General features: G+C 49.2%; 1 protein-coding gene across 1 annotated transcript in view; it reads right to left on the bottom strand.

The window, feature by feature from the left end:
- ZAN (zonadhesin) overlaps nucleotides 1-21,102 on the bottom strand; it is a 104,860-nt gene that overhangs the window by 46,201 nt on the left and 37,557 nt on the right. Inside the window, exons 30-47 of the mRNA XM_084761388.1 lie at nucleotides 17,323-17,528; nucleotides 16,654-16,795; nucleotides 15,701-15,951; nucleotides 15,438-15,602; nucleotides 14,975-15,099; nucleotides 13,640-13,938; nucleotides 9,868-10,085; nucleotides 9,158-9,299; nucleotides 8,587-8,804; nucleotides 7,972-8,113; nucleotides 7,358-7,575; nucleotides 5,566-5,707; nucleotides 4,968-5,185; nucleotides 4,096-4,237; nucleotides 3,518-3,735; nucleotides 2,747-2,888; nucleotides 1,868-2,085; nucleotides 249-390 (exon numbers count right to left, since the gene is read on the bottom strand). Coding sequence (XP_084617514.1) covers nucleotides 249-390; nucleotides 1,868-2,085; nucleotides 2,747-2,888; nucleotides 3,518-3,735; nucleotides 4,096-4,237; nucleotides 4,968-5,185; nucleotides 5,566-5,707; nucleotides 7,358-7,575; nucleotides 7,972-8,113; nucleotides 8,587-8,804; nucleotides 9,158-9,299; nucleotides 9,868-10,085; nucleotides 13,640-13,938; nucleotides 14,975-15,099; nucleotides 15,438-15,602; nucleotides 15,701-15,951; nucleotides 16,654-16,795; nucleotides 17,323-17,528 — 3,348 coding nt within the window. The remainder of the gene's footprint in view (nucleotides 1-248; nucleotides 391-1,867; nucleotides 2,086-2,746; nucleotides 2,889-3,517; nucleotides 3,736-4,095; nucleotides 4,238-4,967; nucleotides 5,186-5,565; nucleotides 5,708-7,357; nucleotides 7,576-7,971; nucleotides 8,114-8,586; nucleotides 8,805-9,157; nucleotides 9,300-9,867; nucleotides 10,086-13,639; nucleotides 13,939-14,974; nucleotides 15,100-15,437; nucleotides 15,603-15,700; nucleotides 15,952-16,653; nucleotides 16,796-17,322; nucleotides 17,529-21,102) is intronic.

The following is a 21,102-nucleotide window of genomic DNA, read 5'->3' as shown; positions in this document are numbered from 1 at the left end:
GGCTGGAAAGCACAGAGAAGAAGGTGGATATGGCGTTGGAGAGACAGCTCGGTGCTTAGAGCACTTGCTTGTCTTCCAGAGGAACGGAGTTTGGTTCCCAGTACCCACAACCACCTACAAACTCCAGCTCTGGATATAACCGCCTTTTCTAACCCTGCCAGCACCCATCTGTACACACACAGACTATGTACATATATATGTAAATAAACATAAATAAAAAAATACACCCTCCCCCATGGCTCCCTTACTGATTTTGGTGCAGTTACTGTTGCCATCCTCAGTGTCCTTGCAGTAAGTCCCCGAGGGACACTGGAAACTCCTGCACTGGATGGCCCCTGCCACGCAGGTGCAGCTCTGGGTACAGCCCCTATTGATCCAGGTATTGTCTGCCTGCAGAAGCCATGGGGAGAGAAACAGAGTCAAGACAAAGGGACTGCTTAGAGGGAAGCAGTATCACCTCCCATCTGAAGGGCTGACCTTTGCCCTCCCTACCAACAGGATCCATATCTATCTAAACATGGAAGGAAAAGATTGGAGGAAAAGTATCTGGGGCTGTAGCCACAATGGAATAGCACATGCCTAGAATCCTGTGCCAAGGCGTTGAAGGTGTGGCTGAGGGTTAGAGCTTACGCCTATAAACCTCAACTGGTGGCTTGGAAGCTAGCTCAGACACAGAAATTCTGCCTAGTTGGGGCTGGAGGGATGGCTCAGAGGGTAAAAGCACTGCCCGCTCTTCCAGAGGTCCTGAGTTCAATTCCCAGCAGCCATATGGTGCCTCACAACCATCTATAATGTGATCTGATGCCCTCTTCTGGCCTGCAGGTGTGCATGCAGGCAGAACACCATATACATAATAAATAAATAAATAAATAAATAAACAAACAAACAAACAAATAAATCTTTTTAAATGTTGCTTTAAGGAAAGAAAAAAAGAAAGAAAGAAAGAAAGAAAGAAAGAAAGAAAGAAAGAAGGAAATTCTGCCTAGCATCCTCTGGTACAGTGGGTGCGGATTGGGGACAGTCACAGCTCAGCTGTACAGCATTTGCCTAGAGTGCTCTAAGAGGGTGGAAGGGAGTGCTTTAGAGTCAGAGCACTTGCTTAGAGTCCTCCTATGAGGGCTAGTGTCCTGGCTCACTATAGAGCATCTGCTGGGATTCCCCAGTGAGGAGTGGGGTGTGTGGTCGAGTGGTGCAGCTCAAGTCTGGTTCTCAAGCGAGGGCTAGGTGGTATAATCTCATAGCCCCAACCAGAGTGTCCCTGGGACAGGACAGGGCATGGCTCGGCAGAGGAGCAGACAGGAGCATTTCCAGTGAAGAAAAGCAGAAGGGAGCAAACCCAATCCCAACTGGTTTTCTTGGTTTTGCTTTTATTTTGAGACAAGATCTCACTCTGTAGCCCTGTCTGTCCTGGAACTCACTTGGTAGATCTAGCTGGTCTCAAACTCACAGAGATCTGCTCACCTCTGCCTGTGCCTATTCCTCAAGTCCTGTCTCTGCCCCTCTGCCCCTCTTCCCCTGACTCCTGAGTGCTTAAAGAAATGCATCACCATGCCTAGTACAATACCAGATTTTAGAACAAATAATGTACGTGTATGTGCGTGTGCGCACGTGTGTGTGCAGATTCTCTCTCTCTCTCTCTCTCTCTCTCTCTCTCTCTCTCTCTCTCTCTCTCTCTCTCTCCTATTGCTCACTGCTGCCTGTACAAGACTAGCTAGCTTTTAAATTTCTGGGGATTCTCTGGTCCCTGGCCCACTGCCCTGCTGCTCTATAGGAGCCCCTAACTAGAGATAGGCTAACAAAGTGTACATCCGTTGTAGGGATGCAATTTCCTAGCCTCCCAGTAACCCCACTTTTGGTGCCCACCTACCGGGATGAGAACACCCTGGGAATCTTTGCATCCACACTGAGTTCTGAGCACACACTTGTTACTATTCAGCACATAGCCGGATTGGCAGACACAGCCCTCCTTGCAGGTGAAGGGGGCATTACGGCTGGTGCCCATACAGAGGCCCTCTGGGTCAGAGCAGGAAGGCAGGCAGGAGGGAAGGCAGCTAGTATAGAGGCTGTGCACTGGGCACTGCAGAGCTATGGGATGGAGAGAAGGTGGGTTAGTGCAGTGGAATAGAATGGGACAAGGAAGCAGAGAAAAGCAGTCTATGCCAAATGACCACAGAGCTTGGGGGAGCGCTCTCCCCCCCTCTCTTTCCCCTTCTGTTATTTCCTTAGCAAGCATTTACTGAGCATGGGGGGGGGGCCAAGTTTTGGGAAAAGAAACTAAGAAGAGTGGATCTTGGACCAGAGAGCATTTAACTTAGTAGTTAACAATGCTCGCTGCTGTTGTAGAATATCTGAGCTCAGTTCCCAGCACCCAGGTTGAATGGCTTACAATATTCTGTAATCCCAGCTCCAGGAGACCCATCTCTCTCTCTCTCTCTCTCTCTCTCTCTCTCTCACACACACACACACACACACACACACACACACACACACACACACACACACTTTAAAAAGAAAGAGAATGAAGAGGAGGAGAGATCTCCCAAGTTTGTGTGGAAACTAACATGTGAGAAAGGATTGACATCCATTGACAAGGATACGGCTGAGCCATGGATACCCAGAGTCCCTCCCTACTGTGGTACCCCTAGCATCTTAGAATGAGAGAACTAAGTAAGCTCCTTCTTGCCCTTTGTCTGGTTCCTTCAACCCTGAGCCCACCCTCCCTCACCTTCCCCCATGGCTCCCTTACTGATTTCGGTGCAGTTACTATTGCTGTCATTGCTGTCACGGCAGTAGGTCCCCTGGGGACACTGGAAATTCTGGCACTGGACAGCCCCTCCCACACAGGTGCAGCTCTGGGTGCAGCCTCTGGAGATCCAGGTCTTGCCTGCCTGCAGAAGCCAAGGAAGAGAGAGTGAGGACTTGGCAGAGGATTCTAGAGACAAACATACAGCCTGAACAGATTGTCTACACACTCTTCACCTGCTGAGTCAACCATTCACAAGTGAAAACTATTTGCTTTTAAAAAACTGCATTCAGATGCCGGAGAGATGACTAAACATTTGAGAGCACTTGCTGCTCCTCTATAGTATCCGAGTTTAGACTCCTGCACCCACATTGGGACCCCCCAAAACTACTAATAACTCATGCTCCAGGCTATCTGATGTCCTCTTTTGGCCACTTCAGGCACTTGAACTGGTGTGGCATACATTCATATAGAGACTCGAATACACACATAAGTATAATTTAGAAAATATCTTTTTACATTAGTGATGGTATATGTGATTCAGAGGCAGAAGGTCTGTGTAGAATCCCCAGCGAGGAGCTGAGAAGAAGTAGAGGGCTTGCCTGGAATCCTCAAAGAGTGATTGGCAGTGGTAAAGAGTTAGATTGCTAGCCTGGGATCGCACGATGACTCCAGGCCTGATCAATGGTCACACTCCAGGGCCAGCATCCCAGGCTCAGAGAAGCAGAGGGAAGGAAGAAGGGGGACCCCAAAGTACTCTCCACGCCCACTCACCGGGATGAAGGTACCCTGGATGTCTTTGCAGCCGCACTGAACTCTGGGCATACATTTGTCCTCATGAAACACGAAGCCTGGCTGACAGAGGCAGCCCTCCTTGCAGATGGAAGGGACTTTGGTGCTGCTGGCCTCACAGTGGCCATTCAGGTTGGAGCAAGAAGGCAGACAGGAGGGAAGGCAGTTGGTGAAGTGGCTGTGGGCTGGGCACTGCAGAGCTATGTGGAGGAGGGAGAGTGGGGTTAGTGGAGAGGCTCAGGGAAGGCCTGAGGAAGCAGACACGATAAAAACCAGAGGAGTAGAGTGTTCGAGAGAACTTGAAGGTAGGTGGGGTTTTGCTCCCCACCCCCAAACATTTCCTGACACAGGCTGTGTGCCAAGCCCCTAGGGAAGAACATGAGGAGAATGGATCTTCTAAGTTGTTTTGGGGTGCTAACTGTGGAGAAACCAAGACTAAGAATGTACCCAGCCCCAAAATTGGTCCCCAGAATCTCCCCTCACTGTGTCACCTCCTACCCATGGCCTCTGAGGCCCAGTCATGAACATTCTCCCTCAAGTCTTTCCTGTGGCTCCCTTACTGATTTTGGTGCAGTTACTGTTGCCATCCTCCATGTCCTTGCAGTAAGTCCCCGAGGGGCACTGGAAACTCCTGCAGTGGATGGTCCCTGCCATGCAGGTGCAGGTCTGCGTGCAGCCTCTGTTGATCCAGGTCTTGTCTGCCTGCAGAAGCCATAGGAATAAACATGAAGTGAGGGCAGAAGGCCTGGTTAGAGGGCAACAGCCTCATCTTCCTGAAGTGCTGACCTTTGCCCTTTGTATCTGCAGGTCACACATTTATTTAGTCAGGCAATCACTGCTGATCCGTGTGATTCATAAAGCACCTACTAGAATCCCGCGTTAAAGGGTACACAGGGGGCCCTTGGTGGCCTGGGAGGACAGCGCAGCTCCCACAGCTTCTCAGGACATACAGTCTCCTAGTGGGGATTTGGCTGTGGAGCATCAGCTGGAGAGCGCTTGTCTAGTATGTTCCAGGACCTGAGCAACCTGCGCACTCCAAAGGCAGCCATGCATACAGACAGGGCATCCCAGGTGCACGAAACAGAAGAAACGAGAAAGTCAGCCCAGTCCTAGGTCAGAGGTGCCGTTTCTCACCTTCCACTTTGTATCGAGACCTCTCTCTCCTCTCTCCCACCCTCTCTCTCCCCTCCCTTTCTCTCCTCCTTTTCTTTTGCTGGTGTCCTCCTCTCTAAGCACACAAGACTATCCTAGGGACTCTCTTGTCTCTACCTCCGGTCTTCCAGTCGGAGGCGTGGATTACAGACACAGGCTACCTGGCAGGTCTACATGGGTTGTGGAGATTCACACTTAAGCCCTCATTCTTTTGGTGTATATACTTTCCATACTGCGCCGTCCCCCGGCCCCCACTACCCCACTCTCTATGCCCACTCACCGGGATGAGAGCACCCTGGGCGTCTTTGCAGCTACAGAGAATTCTGAGCATACACTTGTCCTTATGCAGCACAAAGCCAGGTCGGCAGACGCAGCCCTCCTTACAGGTGGAGGGGGCTTTGGTGCTGGAGCCCCCACAGTGGCCTTCTGGGTCCGAGCAGGAAGGTTGACAGGACGGAAGGCAGTTGGTGTGGCGGCTGTGGGCCGGGCACTGCAGAGCTAGCGGGCAGGGAGAGTAGGGTTAGTGGGAAGACTAGAGCGGTTCAAGAAGCAGTGGCTACAGAAACCAGGTGGGACTGAATGGCCAGCGGAGTTCTGAAGGGTTGCCCCTCCTTGTATCATCCATTCAGCAAACATTTACTGAGCATGGGATGTGTGCCAAGGAGTGAAGTAATAAAACGCATCTCCCAAGTCAACGTGGGATATTAACCATGAAGAGACTAATGCTGAGAAAGGACCAGATGAGCTCTGGGGCCCCAGCACCTCTCTCCTCTGTCCCAGACCTCAAAACCCTGGGGAAGCAATCTCCTTCTTGACTGTCTCTGATCCCTTTAGTCATGAGCTGCCCTCTCCCCTCCCCCGCCAGGTGGCTCCCTTACTGATTTTAGTACAGTTACTGGTGCCATCCTTGATGTCCTGGCAGTAAGTCCCCGAGGGACACTGGAATTTCTGGCATTGAATGGCTCCTTCCATGCAGTTACAGCTCAGGGAACAGCCCCTGGAGGTCCAGCTCTTGCCTGCCTGAAGAAGCCACGGGAAAAGGAAGAAAGTGAGGAAGGAGGGGCTGGTTGGAGGGACACAGCCTCACCCACTGTCTGAAGGGCTTCGGGCTGCCCTCCCAACTGTAGATTCACCATCTAGTGGGCCAAATCAACCAGAGAAGAAAACCACTTCATCCTGTCAGTATATGTGGTGCACATCTTTAATCCAAGCACTTGGGAAGCAGAAGCAGGCAGATCTCTGTGAGTTCAAGGCCAGCCAGAGCTACATAGTGGGATCCTGTCTCAGTAAACCAAACCAACCAAACAAGTAAATGCTGCATCTGGGGCTGGGAGTACAGTTCAGGGATACAGTGCTTGCCTAGAACTCTGCATGAGAGGCTAGGATATGGCTCATCCTCAGAGTACGTCTGTAAGTCCTGCTGAAGGGGATGGCTCAGAGTTAGAGCAGAGGCCTAGAATCTGCCAATGGGAGCCTGCTGTATAACTCAGCCACAGAGCACCAGAGTAGGATCCAACTCATAGGCAAGGGTGGGAGGTGGAGGTGGGGCCTATACTAGAGGCAGAGGGCCTGTCTAGAATGCCCTAGTGAAGGGCTTAGGGTATTTTGCTTAGCAGCAGAGCATTTATCTAGAACCCTCTAGTTAAAGGCTAGGGGTGTGGCTCACTGGCAGAGGGCCTGCCTAGCGTATGGTAGGCCCTGACCAACCAGGGAAGAATATCCCAGGTGGAGAGAAGCAGAAGAAACTAGAAAGTGGCCACCAAACATATTTCTAAAAAATATTTTTATGTGTTTGTGTGGAGAAGCAATTGAGGAAGGACTTATTCATAGAGGCCAGAGGACAATCTCTAGTTTTGACTCTTACCTTCTACTTTATATTGAGAGTCTCATATGTATGTATGTATGTATGTATGTATGTAGTATGTATCTATGTATCTATCTATCTATCCATCTGTCTCCATCACTATCTCTAGCTCTCTCTGTATATACACTGCTGTTCTCCACAAGACTAGCTCCCACTTCCTGAAGATTCTGAGGAGCACTGTGACTAGAGAACTACTACAGCAGCTTATATGGGTTGTGGTCATTAGAATCCAGGTCCTCAGACTCGCACCGTGTGGTGGCTATTGTTGGTTGTCAGTTTGATTACATCTGGAAAGAACTAAAACCCGAATGACTGGGCACACCCATGAGGGATTTTTTTCCCCCTTAATTACAACATTTGAAGTGGGAAGACACACTTCTAACCTGGATCTTTGGGGTGGGAGGATCCACCTTTAAAACAGACCACACCTTCTGCCTGCAGCCTATATAAAGGACAAGGAAGAAGGAGGCTTTCTTTCACTTTGTCTACCTGCTCTCTCTAGCAGGTCCGCCCCCTTACCAGCATCAGAGCCTACTTTGGGACTCCAGCATACACTGAGGACCAGTATGTGCCTGGGACACCCAGCCTTGTGGACTGAACGACTACTGGATTCTTGGACCTTCCATTTATTGGCAGCCATTGCTAGATTAACTGGAACACAGCCTGTAAGTCATCCTAATAAATTCCCTTCCTATATATAGAGAGATTCATTCCATATGCTGTTAATCTAGAGACCCCTGACTACTACACACAGCAAAAGATTCGCCCACTGAACACTCTCAAACCCACTGACCACACCAACTCACAGGGATGAAGACACCCTGGGTGTCTTGGCAGCCACACTCCATTTTGAGCACACACTTGTTCTTATGCAGCACGTAGCCAGGACGACAGACACAGCCCTCCTTGCAGCTGGAGGGGGCTCTGGTGCTGATGCCCTCACAGCGGGCATCAGGGTCCGAGCAGGAGGGTTGACAGTGGGGAAGGCAGTCTGTGAACTGGCTGTGGGCTGGGCACTCTAGAACTATGGGGTGAAAGGAAAAGGGGATTAGTGGAGAGAGTAGAGGGGTCTCGTAGAATACAGAAACACCCAAGCAGGACAGAATAAGCAAGAGATCTTGGGGCTTTTTTTCCCTTCCTTTGTGCATTCAGCAAACATTTCCTGACTATGGACTGTGTGTCAAGCCATGAGAGAAGAGAGAGAGAAGGATGTGGGAGAGAACCATTTGAGGACTTACACTGAGAAAGGGCTAACATCAGTCACCAGAGTCTTTTCCAACTAGGGTAGCTCTTATCCTTGAGCTTTAAGGCCCAGAGGACCAAGATGCTTTTTGCCCTGCCTCTGAGGTTTTTTGTTGTTGTTGTTGTTTTGTTTTTGTTTTTGAGCACACCCTCCCCACCTTGCCCGTGGCTCCCTTACTGAGTTTGACACAGTTACTGCTGCCATCACTGCTGTCCCTGCAGTAGGTCCCCGAGGGACACTGGAAAGCCTGGCACCTGATGGTCCCTCTCATGCAGGTACAGCTCTGGGTACAGCCTGTGGACATCCAAGTCTTGCCTGCCTGCAGAAGTCAGGGGATGAGAAATGAAGTGGAGACTGAGGGGATGCTGTAGAGAGCCAGGCTGAGCCTCCTGCCTGCAGGGTTTACGGATGCTCTCCCTGTCTTCAAGTTCCATAGCTATTCAGTCAACCAGCAGAAAATATCTGATTTTTTAAAAAGGCATCTGGGGCTGCAGGCATGGTCCAGAGACAGAGGCCTGTGTGGAATTCCCCAGTGAGTCTTAGAGTGTGGCTGAGCAGTACATTGCTCGCCTTGATTCACATCAGGCAGCTTGTGCTGGATGGCTCAGAGTTAGGAGGCTTGCCTAGAATCCCGCAGTGAGATGCTGACAGCAAGGCGCACCCTCAGAGCGCTTGCCCTACGTAGTCTTCATGTTCGAGGGCTAGCCATACAGACAGCAGCATCCCAAGCAGAGATAAGTAAGGGACGGAGGAAGGGGAGGGACCCCGAGCCCACTCTCCACACCCACTCACTGGGATGAAGGCACCCTGGGTGTCTTTGCAGCCACAGTGAATTCTGGGTACACACTTGTCCTTGTCAAGCACAAAGCCATCGTGGCAGATGCAGCCTTCTTGACAAGCAGAGGGGACTTTGGGGCTTGTGCCTTTGCAGCCGCCGTCCGGGTTGGAGCAAGAAGGAGGGCATGAGGGAAGGCAGTTGCTGTAGCGGCTGTGGGCCGGGCACTGCAGAGCTAGGGGGAGAAGGAGAGATGGGTAACTGGAGAGGGCCAGAGGGGCTCAAGGAAGCAGACACTACAGAAACCAGGGTGGGCTGAACGCTAAACAGAGCTGCGCGTTCTCATTCTTTTGCTATTCACTCAGCAACCATCCCTGAGTGTGGACTGTGTGCCAGGCCCTTAGGAAGAAGGTGGCTCTCTCACGTTAACGTGGGAGACTAAGCCCTGACAGATCTCCAGAACCCCCATCCACTGTGGTACTTCCCATCCTCCACCTCTTAGGCCAGGGGACTCAGGGCCTTCTCGCCTCGCCATTGGTCCCTCCAGTCACGAGCACACCCTCTCTACCTTCCCTGTGGCTCCCTTACTGATTCTGACACAGTTACTGCTGCCGTCCTCATTGTCCTGGCACTGAGCCCCTGAGGGACAGTGGAAATTCTGGCACTCGATGGTCCCACCAATGCAGATGCAGTTCTGGGTACAGCTACTAGAGATCCAGTTCTTGCCTTCCTGCGGAAGCCATGAGAAGGGAAACGATGAGGGGCTGCTGCCGGGGACAGCCTTCCTTCCGGTTGAGGGCCTTATATTTTTCTGTCTGCAGGTTTCACCTCTACTGAGTCAATAAACCACAGATGGAAAAATAAGAAAGACAAATGCAGGCCTGGAGAGATGGCTCAGTGGTTAAGAGCACTGTCTGTTCTTCCAGAGGTCCTGCGTTCAATCCCCAGCAACCACATGGTGGCTCATAACCATCTATAATGTGATCTGCTGCCCTCTTCTGGTGTATAGGCACACATGCAGGCAGAACACTGTATACATAATAAATAAATCTTAAAAAAAAAAAAAGACAAATGCACCTGAGGCTGGAGGCGGGGCTCAGGAAGAGCTCAGGAGCGGCTGTGTACAGTCCTCGTAAAATGGCCAAGGGCATAGCTCAGAGGTCACCAGCAGAGCCTGCACCAGGCCCTGATCAACTTTCATACTCCAGGGCCATTCATACTGACACGTTCATTCCAGACTGAGAGAAACAATGACGAGGAAAAAGTGGCCCCCAATCCTACTTTCTACACCTACTCACCGGGACGAAGACACCCTGGGCATCTTTGCAGCCACAGTGAGTTTTGAGCACACACTTGTTATTATTCAGCACGTAGCCGGGTTGACAGATGCAGCCCTCCTTGCAGGTGGTGGGGACTTTGTGGCCAGAGCCCTCACAGAGGCTGTCTGGGTCCAAGCAAGAAGGTGGACAGGAGGGAAGGCAGTTTGTGTAGTGACTGTGATCTGGGCACTCCAGAGCTATGGATTAGAGGGAGAATAATATCAGTTAGGAGGGCCAGAAGGACCCAAGGAAGCCAAGGCTGCAGAAGCCAGGGTGGGCTCAATCATCATCAGAAGTTGCCCCCCCCCCAATTTTATTATTCATTCAATACTGGCTGAGTATGAGCTGTGTGCATAGCCCAGAATGGATGGATGGGTGGATGGTTGAATAAATAAAGTACTTTTAAATTAATGTGGGAAACTTATCCAGGTCAGCCAGCAAAAGCAAAGTGACTTTCATGTCCTCAGTCACTAAGCATAGGTATACACTAAGTACCAGGTTTAACGAGGCCACAGGGCAGTGGGGGGAAACTGCCAAGGAATTCAAAATGGTCTTTAAGGGAAAGAGCTCTGTGTACCACCACAGCTGTACTACCAGCACTTGGGGGACAGAAACAGGAGTGTCCAGAATCAAGGCTATCCTTGGCTACAATAAGTGAGCTTTACGAGAGAGAGAGACAGACAGACAGACAGACAGACACAGACACAGACACAGACACAGACACAGACACAGACACAGACACAGACACAGACAGACAGACAGATTTCCTAGCAGGTAAAGGTGTTTGCTGTCAAGCCTAATGACCTGAATTGAATTTCTGGGATACACACAGTGAAAGGAGAGCAGTAACTCCCCAGACTTGTGTGCTCCCCTCTACGTGTGCGCTGTTACACATGTGCATGACAACATGCACAGGAACTGTACAAGTGCAAGCCCAACAAAATCTCAGCACGGAGAAAGGATGTGAATGCACTCCCACCCCTAGCGGACAGTCAGTTTTCTTTCACGGCATGGCCACTGGGAAGTGGACCACACACCAATAGATGCCTGCACACCCAAAAGTGAATGAAGAGCACAAACCAACTCAGTTCTTTAAATGACAACAAAAACCAATAAATAAATAAATATTCCCCCAAAACAAAACAAACCAAACAAACAAACAAAAACCCACCCAGGGCAGTGGTGGCACACACCTGTGATCCCAGCACTCAGGAGGCAGAGGCAGGTGGATCTCTGTGAGTTTGAGGCCAGCCTGGTGTAAAGAGTTGAGTTCCAGGATAGCCAGGGCTACACAGAGATCCTGTGTTGAAACCTGCCCCTCCAATTACATATAATACATGTAAGTGTATTATATAGATATATAGTTTAAATGAAGTTATATCACTTGGGCTGACAACCCCCGTATCAGATGTGAGAGACCCGTTCGGAGTTGTTGGTCAGGCAAAGACTCCAAAACAATATAGGCTATTGGCCTTGGTTGCGCAAACCTAAAGGCAAATCACATTTGCTGACGATTCATGCACTTTGGATACAATACTGGAGCATCTGAGCTGGATCCTACCCAAGAGCCTCCTCCCTGAGGACTAGCTTTCATAGTACCAGCAGGTGCTGTGCAAATTTCAAAGGAAGGAAACAACCAATAGTCCTCCCTAGCTGTTGCATCTAGGAGTCACAACCGCCACCAGCACAGTAAGACATCCCCATGGGTGCACTAGTGGCATCTATATCTTGGCAATAACTGTCAACTGTCTAAATGACTTAAGGCCTGCTCAACAGGAGGGAAGCTTTGCTTGATACCGGAAACTTGGCCTAGGGCTAGTGAGGTCATGCAGCTTAGAGAAGAATGTATCACTTTACTAAGTCAGAAAAAATTTGAGCTGCATTCTTACACAGTTCAAATACGTACCCCTTTATCTGTAGGTAAGTATAGCCCACACCCCTCACCACAGGAGCTTCTCTTTGCAACAGACGGAGATCATTATAGAAAACTGAAAGTGGTCAAAATGTAAACAAACAAACAAACAAAGAAACAAAACACTGCCTAGGGGCTGGAGAGAGATGGCTCGGCAGTTAAGAGCACTGGTAGCTCTTCCAGAAAACCCAGGTTCAATTGCCGGCACCCACATGACAGCTCACAACTGTCTGTAACTGCAATTACAGAGGATCTGACACCCTCACACAGACATGCAGGCAAAGCACCAATGCACATGAAATAAGAGTTAAAACAGAAAAGCAACTGCCTAGACCCATCTGACACATCTAAGTCACAACTCCTCCAGCTACGGCTCAGGGAACATTGCAGAAGAGGGGACAGAAGGACCGCAAGAGCAGGGGGGCCAGGGAATCTGCTGTGAGACTGTCTCCTAGAAACAACAGGCAAGCTTCATTCAAGATGCTGCCATATGGCTGCCTAAACAAGACCTGCACAAGCACAGCACCAACAGATGTGCTAATATGGAAGGGGGAAACCTCTTGTGTGTGTGTGTGTGTGTGTGTGTGTGTGTGTGTGTGTGTATGTGTGTGTAGTAAGGTAGATGGCTGTATAAGGAACAGCACACAAGGTTGGTTTCTAGTCTCCATATGTACATGCACATGCTCCTACACACACACACACACACACACACACACACACACACACACACACACACACACACACAGGTTTTTAGGGTACAATGTTAGAGTTTTGGGTGACTGTTCAGGCAGCAAACTCTCTCTGTAATTTTTTCATTTTGGAAGATGCTAACCTGTACTTCCTGTTTACTCAGGAAATTAAATTTATTCCTTCTCAAGTCTCTGATGGGATTGAATGGGGTTGAAGACTAGATAGTTTTAAAGTTAAACTTAGTTGTTTAGAAGTTAAGGAGATACCTTTAGGTCTAGATAGATAGTTTTAGGTTGATAGATATGAGCTTTAATAGAGATTGATTTACATTCAGAACTTTAGACTCGCCAAGATAGAATAGATAATCTCTCTTCAAGGCTGCCAAATATCTTTTGATTAGATATTATGTATGTAAGTCTTATCTATTGGTTTTTATAACTTTTCATAATTGTTCTTACTGTATATAAAAAAAATGACTTTTTTATTTAGATAGAAAAGGGGACTTGTTGGAGGTTGGTCTGATGTATTTTGACGTTAATTACTGCTTGCTGTCTCTGTGACCCACCTTGCCTAAGGAACCTAACCTGTTTGACAAATAAAAGGCCACTGCACCTGTGCAGGGCAAATGGGGTAGGCACAGCTAAGGTTCCCAGGCTTGGGGAGACAGAGAGAATCTTGGGAAGGAGAGAGACTGGAGGAGAGGAGAGGAGAAGAAGGCTGCCATGGGTTAGGTGGAGGAGAAGCTCATGGCAGGCGTGGATGGAGGATTTGGCCCAGATGAAGAACATTAGCAAGTATATGAGATTATGGATGGGAGGTAGCTTGAGAGAAATTATTAGAAGCAGATGGCATGGGATTGGGGCAGGGATTCCATACCTGCCCCACTATGGGAAGTAGTTTAGGGGATTACTATACACCCTGCCCCAGGTTAACTAAGGCTATTTAAAAATATAACAGGTGTCGGTGTCGATTGATTGCTAGTAGGTTATACTGCCGTAATAATAATTATAGGCCTAAGAATAAACATTATTAGGCCATACTGCTAATTTAACCGCAACACTCCAGTATTCAGGAGGCAGAGGCAGGAGAGAAATCTGTGAGGAGACATGGGGTTTGGAGTAGCTCTGGGGTAACTACAGGGAGACTCACGGCAGAAGCTGCTGTTCCTCCAGATAGGTGGTGTGAGCCCCTGGTTCTGGCAGGCGTCTCCGAAGGACTGCAGGGACTCACAGAGAGCACGGAAGAGCTCTCTGAACTCACAGAAGCTGTTCATGCATCCTAGCAGGAAGGGCTTGAGGGGAACCTGGGAGGCACACTGGGCCCAGACAGGACTCAGCAGGGCCGCCTGGCAGTTTGCCTGTGCTTCCTCAAAGTCACTGGGCCTGCATTTTCCATTCATGATCTCCTGTGGTTCCACTTGGGTGTTCTGTTCCTCCACTCTCTGGCAGCTAAAATGGGAAAGCAAAAGCGGGGGCTCAGAAGAGCTGGGCATGGTGGGGAATGCCTGCTCTCAGGCGCTTGGAAGGGGAGCCTGGGGTGGGGGGCAGAAGTTCAGAGCTGGGGATGGTGAGAAATTATGGCAACTAAGGCCCTTGCCAGCACGCCTCAGGACCTGAATGGGATCCCTGGACCCGACACACTGGAATAGGAGGGCATGCACTCATGCTAACTGTCCTGGGGCCTCCACACAGGCACCGTGGTGCGTGTACACACACAAACAGAATTCATAAAATTGAAAGAAAAAAAGTTTAAGTTGTTCAAGGAGGCTGGAGAGATGGCTCAGTGGTTAAGAACTTGTTGCTCTTGCGGAGGATCCCAAGCTCAATCTCCAGTACCCACATAAGCACCCTTAACCAGCTCCAGGGGGTCCAGTGCCCTCTTCTCATCACATATGCAGTGCACATGTACACATACAGGCGAAACACTCATACACAGAAAATAAAAAAGATAATTTTTTAGAAGTTGTTCACTGGGTGGTGATGGTGGCAGCGGCATACACCTTTAATCCCAGTACTCAGGAGACAGAGGCAGGCAGATCTCTGAGTTTAGAGAAAGAAAGGAAGAAAGGAAGAAAGAAAAAAAGGAAAAAAATTCAAAGTCATCCTTAGCTACAGATGGCTTTGAGGCTGGCACAGAATATATAAGACCTTGCCTTAAATATGCGTGCACACACACACACAGGAAAGGTGATGACAAAATGGCTCAACAAGCAAAAGCACTAGTTGACTCAAGATTCCACGTGTGCCCCGTGCATATTCAAGCCCACTCACACCAGACAGACACAATAACAATAAATGAAATAAAATGGAAGCTGGGAATATGGTTCCAGGTTAGGGCTCTTGCCTGGTCAACCTATTCAGTTCTAGGCCAGCCAGGGCTACACAACGAGACCTGAAAGGGCGGAAGTGAAGAAACAAGGGAGAAAGGAATGGAAGGAAAGAAGGAGGGAAGCAGGATGGGTGGACAGCCTTAGAAAACCATTACGTTGGGTCGATGTTCTTATCTTTCCAGCTACTCATGAATTCCTGCTCATCCTCAGCTAGCTCATCACTGGGCATCAGGAGCTCATCCTCTTCTTCGCCATTGAAGTTGCCACACACACCGCAGACCTAGGCAGGCAGAGGGAGGTGGCTTTTCAGCGCTAAGTGAGTAGAGAGGGATAAAGCACTTTTTTCTTTTCTAAAAGAAATGAAACCTAAGCCTTTTGGTTTTGAGACAGTCTCCCTAGGTAGCCTGGAACTGGCCATCCTCCTGCTTCAGCCTCTCAGGTACTACGATAAGAGGTGCATGCCAAGTCTAAGGGCATTTTTCATTGATGCATACTTGCCACCCCTACATGGAAATGAACATTCAGCTTTCTTCCTCTATGCTGGGGAATGACCTCTCTGGCGTGTTAGAATGGGATGCCATTCTGCCCCTCAAAGGCCATGGTGTTTTCCCTCCTCACCTTTCCATTTGAAGATGCAGGGATTTTGATATCTAAGAAATTATTGCTCTCAAATTTGACTTGAACTTCATCCTTAATTGTGACAATGGTATAGACGTCTTCAGCCGTGATGCTGACTCCCGGGATCTGGGTGGTGGCAGGAAGGGTGACCAGCGTGCCATTGATCTGAAGAGGAAAACAGAACCATGAGTAGATGGGAAAACTCGCGCTCTCCTCCCAGGCTTCACTCTTCCTTCCCAGCCCAGGACTGGTACCCAACGTACCAGGACTGAATGGTCTTTCTGCAGAGTGATGTGGAAGCCGAAGATCTCAATGTACAGCTGATGGACGCCGAAGGTCTTGCGTTTGCTTCTGGTGTTCTGCTCAGTCTTGGCACTGATCGTGAAGAAAGGCAGGTTCATGTTGGGGTGGCACACTTTGACCATGATGTAAGTACACATGTCTTGGATAGGATGGCTATAGCCATCGAAGCTCACGATCTGGGAATCCTCTGAGATGTGACACTCTCCAATCTCTGTGGAGAAAGAGGTGACTAAGGGATCACTTCAACGTCCCCAGGAATGCAGTCCATCCTTCTCTCTGCCTGGTCCAGGCCAGAGAGACCCAAGAGAGAAGACAACCACATTTAAGAATCAAAATCCAAGGATTTGCTGGCACAAGGCTTCAGGGCAGATAGGGTGTGACTCACACAGCCAGAAACTTAAAATACGCCATAGAAGAGCAGGCATGGGGCCAATGAGATGGGTGAACAGGTAAGGCACTTACAGCCAAGCCTAATAACCTGAGTTTGATTCCCAGAACTCACATGGTGGAAAACAAGAATTGATTCCCCTAAGTTGACCTCTGACCTCCATATGCACAGGTGCATGCCTACCTCCCCCCACAAAATAACTAAATGTAATTTTCAAACATTAAAGAAAGATCTAGGTATGGTGGTACATGCCTGTAATCTCAAACAATACTTGGAAGGTAGCCGTGGGAAGATCAGGAGTTCAAGACCAACCTAGGGTCGGGGTGAGGGGAGGGATGGCACTTTAGAGTTCTACCAGGTAAGGCCAGGCTATGTCAAGACTCCAGCACCACAGGGCATGTCGAGGGGGGTGTAGAGGACTTGGAAAGCTGCCTCTAGTGACTGAGGGCCCCTTGCAGCATGCCCACCCCACCCCTTACTCCCCCTACCCCCCCAACGCCCCGCCCTCACCCCACTCTCACTTACCTGCGGCACAGCGCAGCCGCCCATCCTGGCGCAAGCACACGTGGTTGGCCTCACAGGCCGTTTGGTTGCAGGTGATGTTGCCATGGACTGAGCAGGTGCAGATGGTGGTGCAGGTCTTCTCCGTGTACCAGCTCTCCCCCAACTGTGGGGCATGGCCATCATCAGCAGAGCCAATAGGAAACTTGGAAACTGGAGATGGGTGGAGTCCTCCCCAACCCAGAAGGGTAAACTGCATTTGGTCCCTGCCCTTCCCTCATCTTTTTCCCTTCCTTCCCTCCCTCTTTCCCTTCACCGGACATTTTCCTTCCCGCCCTTCCATCCTCCTCCACCTCCGCTTTCCTTCTATCTGCCCATCTATCTTTTCTTTGAGACACACTCTCGCTCTGCAGCCCAGGATGCCCTTGAGTTTCTGGCCCTTCCACCTCAGCCTTCCACGAGCCGAGAGTCTAGGCATGCACCACCACTCCTGGATCTTGATCTCTAACTTTTTCTCCTCCTCTCAGCATCTAGCCTTTGTCCTCACCCCCAGCTCTGTCCTGCCCTCCCTGCCCCCCCCACCTTTTCTTGGGCCCTGAGGCCTCCACCTTCCTGCTCTCTTCTCTCTTGCCTCCCCACGCCCGCCCACGTGAAGGCAGAAGGGGAGAACATCCCCTGCCATAAGGCTCTCACCATGTGATAGGAGCCTTCCTGGTCACTACAGCCACAGTGTCTGAGGGGCACACAGGTGGTTCCACTCAGGATGTGGCCTCTCTGGCATTCACAGCCCTCGAAGCAGGGCAGTGTTGGGCAGTCTCTTGGGGTGCTTAGGGTGAGGCAGGTGGCTGGGCAGGGGTCGGCACATGGGTTGTAGCTGCTCCTGGGCGGGCACCTCAGAGCTGAGAGGAAAATAAATGTTTTTTAAAAAGCAGTATGGCACTGCTAGCTCCTGGCCCAGTTGACTGATGCATAAGAAACCCTGGTCTATCTATGTCGTGGGCTTTTAACTTTTTTCTTCTTCTTTTGAGGCAGGGTCTCATGTAGCCGAGGCTAGCCTTGAATTTGCTATGTAGTTAGGCATGACCTTGGATTTCTGATCCTCCTGCCTCGTCTCCCCAGTTCTGGGATTTACAAAACTGTGCCACCGTGCCCTGTTTTATTGATTGATTTAACTGCTTGATCAGTACAGGGTTTTTCTCTGTAGCCCAAGCTGACCTCAAACTCATAATCCTCCTTCCTCAGCCCCCAGACTGCTGGAGTTACAAGCATCAATTACCACACATGCCTCTCATGGGTCTACAAAGAACTATTATTTAGCTTTCCAAAGGAAAGGGCATGGCAGGACACACCTACAACCCTAGGGCCCAGGGGAAGCGGATGGAGGAAGATTGCCACGAGCTCATGGCCTGCAGGAGATAGATGAAACCCTGTCTAAAATCCCATCTTCCTCCTCAAAAATAATGTCCTGGTTTGTGCTACAAATGGATGAACCTGAGAAGTCATGCTAAGTGGAAGAAGTTGGGGCTGGAGAGATGGTTCAGTGGTTAAGAGCATTGACTGCTCTTCCAGAGGACCTGGGTTCAATTCCCAGCACCCACATGGCAGTTCACAACTGTCTATAGCGCCAAGCTATGACTCCCTCACACAGACACACATGCAGGCAAAACACCAATGCACTAAAAATAAAAAAATTATTTAAAAAAAAGAAAGAAGTTGATTACCACAGGACACATACTACATGATTCTTTGTGTGTATGCACATGTTCACATGTGTGGGGATGGGTGTCTATATGTGTAGGAATATTAAAGTCACACCTATAGCAGAGGTGCCATTAAAAATATTAAAAATGAGGGGCTGGAGCCGGGCGTGGTGGCGCACGCCTTTAGTCCCAGCACTCGGGAGGCAGAGGCAGGCGGATCGCTGTGAGTTCGAGGCCAGCCTGGTCTACAAAGCGAGTCCAGGACAGCCAAGGCTACACAGAGAAACCCTGTCTCAAAAGACAAAAAAAAAAAAAAAAAAAAAAAAAAAAAAAAATGAGGGGCTGGAGAGATGGCTCAGAGGTTAGAGCTCTGGCTGCTCTTCCAAAGGTCCTGAGTTCACTTCCCAGCACCCACATGGTGGCTCACCATCTCTAGTGAGATTTGGTGCCCTCTTCTGCTGTGCAGGCAGAACACTGTATAAATAATAAATAAATCTTTTTTAAAATATTAAAATGAACACTTAACCTCAGGTGTCATTTCTCAGGTGCTGTACACTTTTTGAGGGGCTAGGAAAGGAGAAAGCATCTAACTATGTAGTCCTAGGAGGTCTGAACTCCTTATGCAGCCCAGGCTGACCCTGAACTCCTGATCCCCCTGCTTCCTCCCAGGTGCTGATCACAGTCCTGTACCACCATCTAGTTCTTACAGGAAGTAAAGGTTGTAGAGACAGAGGGGGATGTGGGATGGGGGTGTGGTTCAGAGTTTCAGCTGGGGGAGAGAAAGTTCAGGTAATGGATGGTGGGAAGGGTTTGATGGCTGTAGAATAAAGGGAATGGCCTTCGTACCACTGAACTCTGGACACTTTGAAAAATGTCCAAAAAGGGGGCTGAGAGAGAGCTCAGTGATCCAGAGCTCTGCTCATTCTTCCAAAAGACCCGGGTTCAATTCCCAGTACCCACATGGCAGCTCACAGCTGTCTGTAACTCCAGCATCCGACACTGACATGCATGCAGGCAAAACATCAATGCACATAAAGTAAAAATAAATAAATAAATAATTTCTAAAATGCTCAAGATGGCTTTGGACATTTTATACATATGGTGCCACATATGATCCTTGGTGGCTTCTCTAGTGAGCAGGGTTTTCATTCACTCATGTTGAGATTCCATTCTTTTTATAGCTGCATAACTATATAACTATATGCATAACTATGCTCTATGTTGTTTACCCTCTCCACTGTTGATAAGGCACTCAAATTGTTTTTAATCTCTTTTGTTCTTGGTAGGGTCCTTCTGGATAGCAGAGGCTGGCCTCCAACTGCCCTTCCTCCTGCCGCTGCCTCCCAAGCACAGGCATTAGGGGTATCTGCAGCCCAAACTTCTGTCCACTTGTTGGCTGTGACGAAGAGTGTTTGTATAGACTTTTGTATAAGCATTTTAGTTCAGATAAGTTATTGTTTTCTGCACATATGAAGGACTGGATTGCAGGTCAGATGGTAAATCTACTTGGGTTATTTTTAGGAACTGCCATACTGTTTCCCCCAAAATGGGGTTTAACTTTATGGCAGTAGGACTGCCTAGCATACACAAAGCCTTGGGTTCAATCTGTAGCACTAAAAAGATAGAAGCAGAAGGCTGTAGGTCTCAAACCCCAGCAGTCAAGAGACTGTTGAGAACACCCTAGACTCTACAGAGAGTTCAAGGCCAATTTTGGCAACTTAACAAGATTTTTGTCTTAAAACCAAACAAATGGGATTGGGAAGATGGCCAAACAGGTAGTGTTTGCCAAGTACTGTGAGGACAAAAATTCAGACCCCCAGCAACTGTGTAAGAGCTGGACGGATGTGGTCGTCTACCTGTAATCCCACAATTCCGGAGGCCAAGACAGGGGTCCCAGGGGCAAGCTGGCTAGCTAGACTAGCCCAGTGGAAAAGCTCCAGGTTTATTGAGAGAGCCTGCCTCCTTAAATAAGGTAGAGAGAGAGCAAGGAAGACACCTGAGGTCAACCTTTGTCTTTAGACACATGCACACGTACACACACACACACACACACACACACACACACACACACACACACACCTGCACACGTGTGCCCACACATGTAAAAATGAATACACAGGGGCCAATAATAGATCAGAGAGTAAATGTGCTTGCTGACAACCTGTTAACCTGAGTTTGGTCCCCAGGGCTCTCATGGGGAAGGAGAAAACCAACTCCTACAAGTTGCCCTCTGCCCTCCACATGCACACCACACACAAACTCTCACACTGCAAATACCAACCAACCCAAACAGAAAACAAAACAAAACAAAAATTTAAGACAGTTTAAAGACTGAGCTCTCCAGGATGATGGCCCAAGCCTTTAATCCCAGCACTCAGGAGGCAGAGGCAGGCAGACCTCTGTGAGTTTGAGTCCAGCCTGATCTACACAGCCAGTTCCAGGCAGCCAGGCTACACAGTGAGACTCTGTCTCAAGATTATTTAATTAATTAATTTTTAAAATGCTTAAAGGGTTTGGTTAAAAGAAGTGGCCTAGGAGAAGGGGACAATAACTAGACACAAGGCCAAATTTTTGATGAGGTAAAAAATCAGGTGGAGTCAGGCATGGTGGTGTATGCCGGTAATCCCTGCTCTCCTCACCTACACAGCAAGTTTGAGGCTAGCCTGGGTTACATGAGCTCCTGAGAGCTCCCTGTGGGTGTGGGTGCAGACTAGAGGACGGAGCTTTGGGATGGGAGAGAACAGGGTCCTCGGAATTCCCCAAGGGCTGTAGG

This window comes from Acomys minous (genome assembly GCF_964271855.1).
Source record: "Acomys minous genome assembly, chromosome: 16".
In the NCBI taxonomy this organism is placed as follows: Eukaryota; Metazoa; Chordata; class Mammalia; order Rodentia; family Muridae; genus Acomys; species Acomys minous.
Note: the sequence above shows the minus strand (reverse complement) of the source record. Positions and strands in the feature narration are given on the sequence as shown.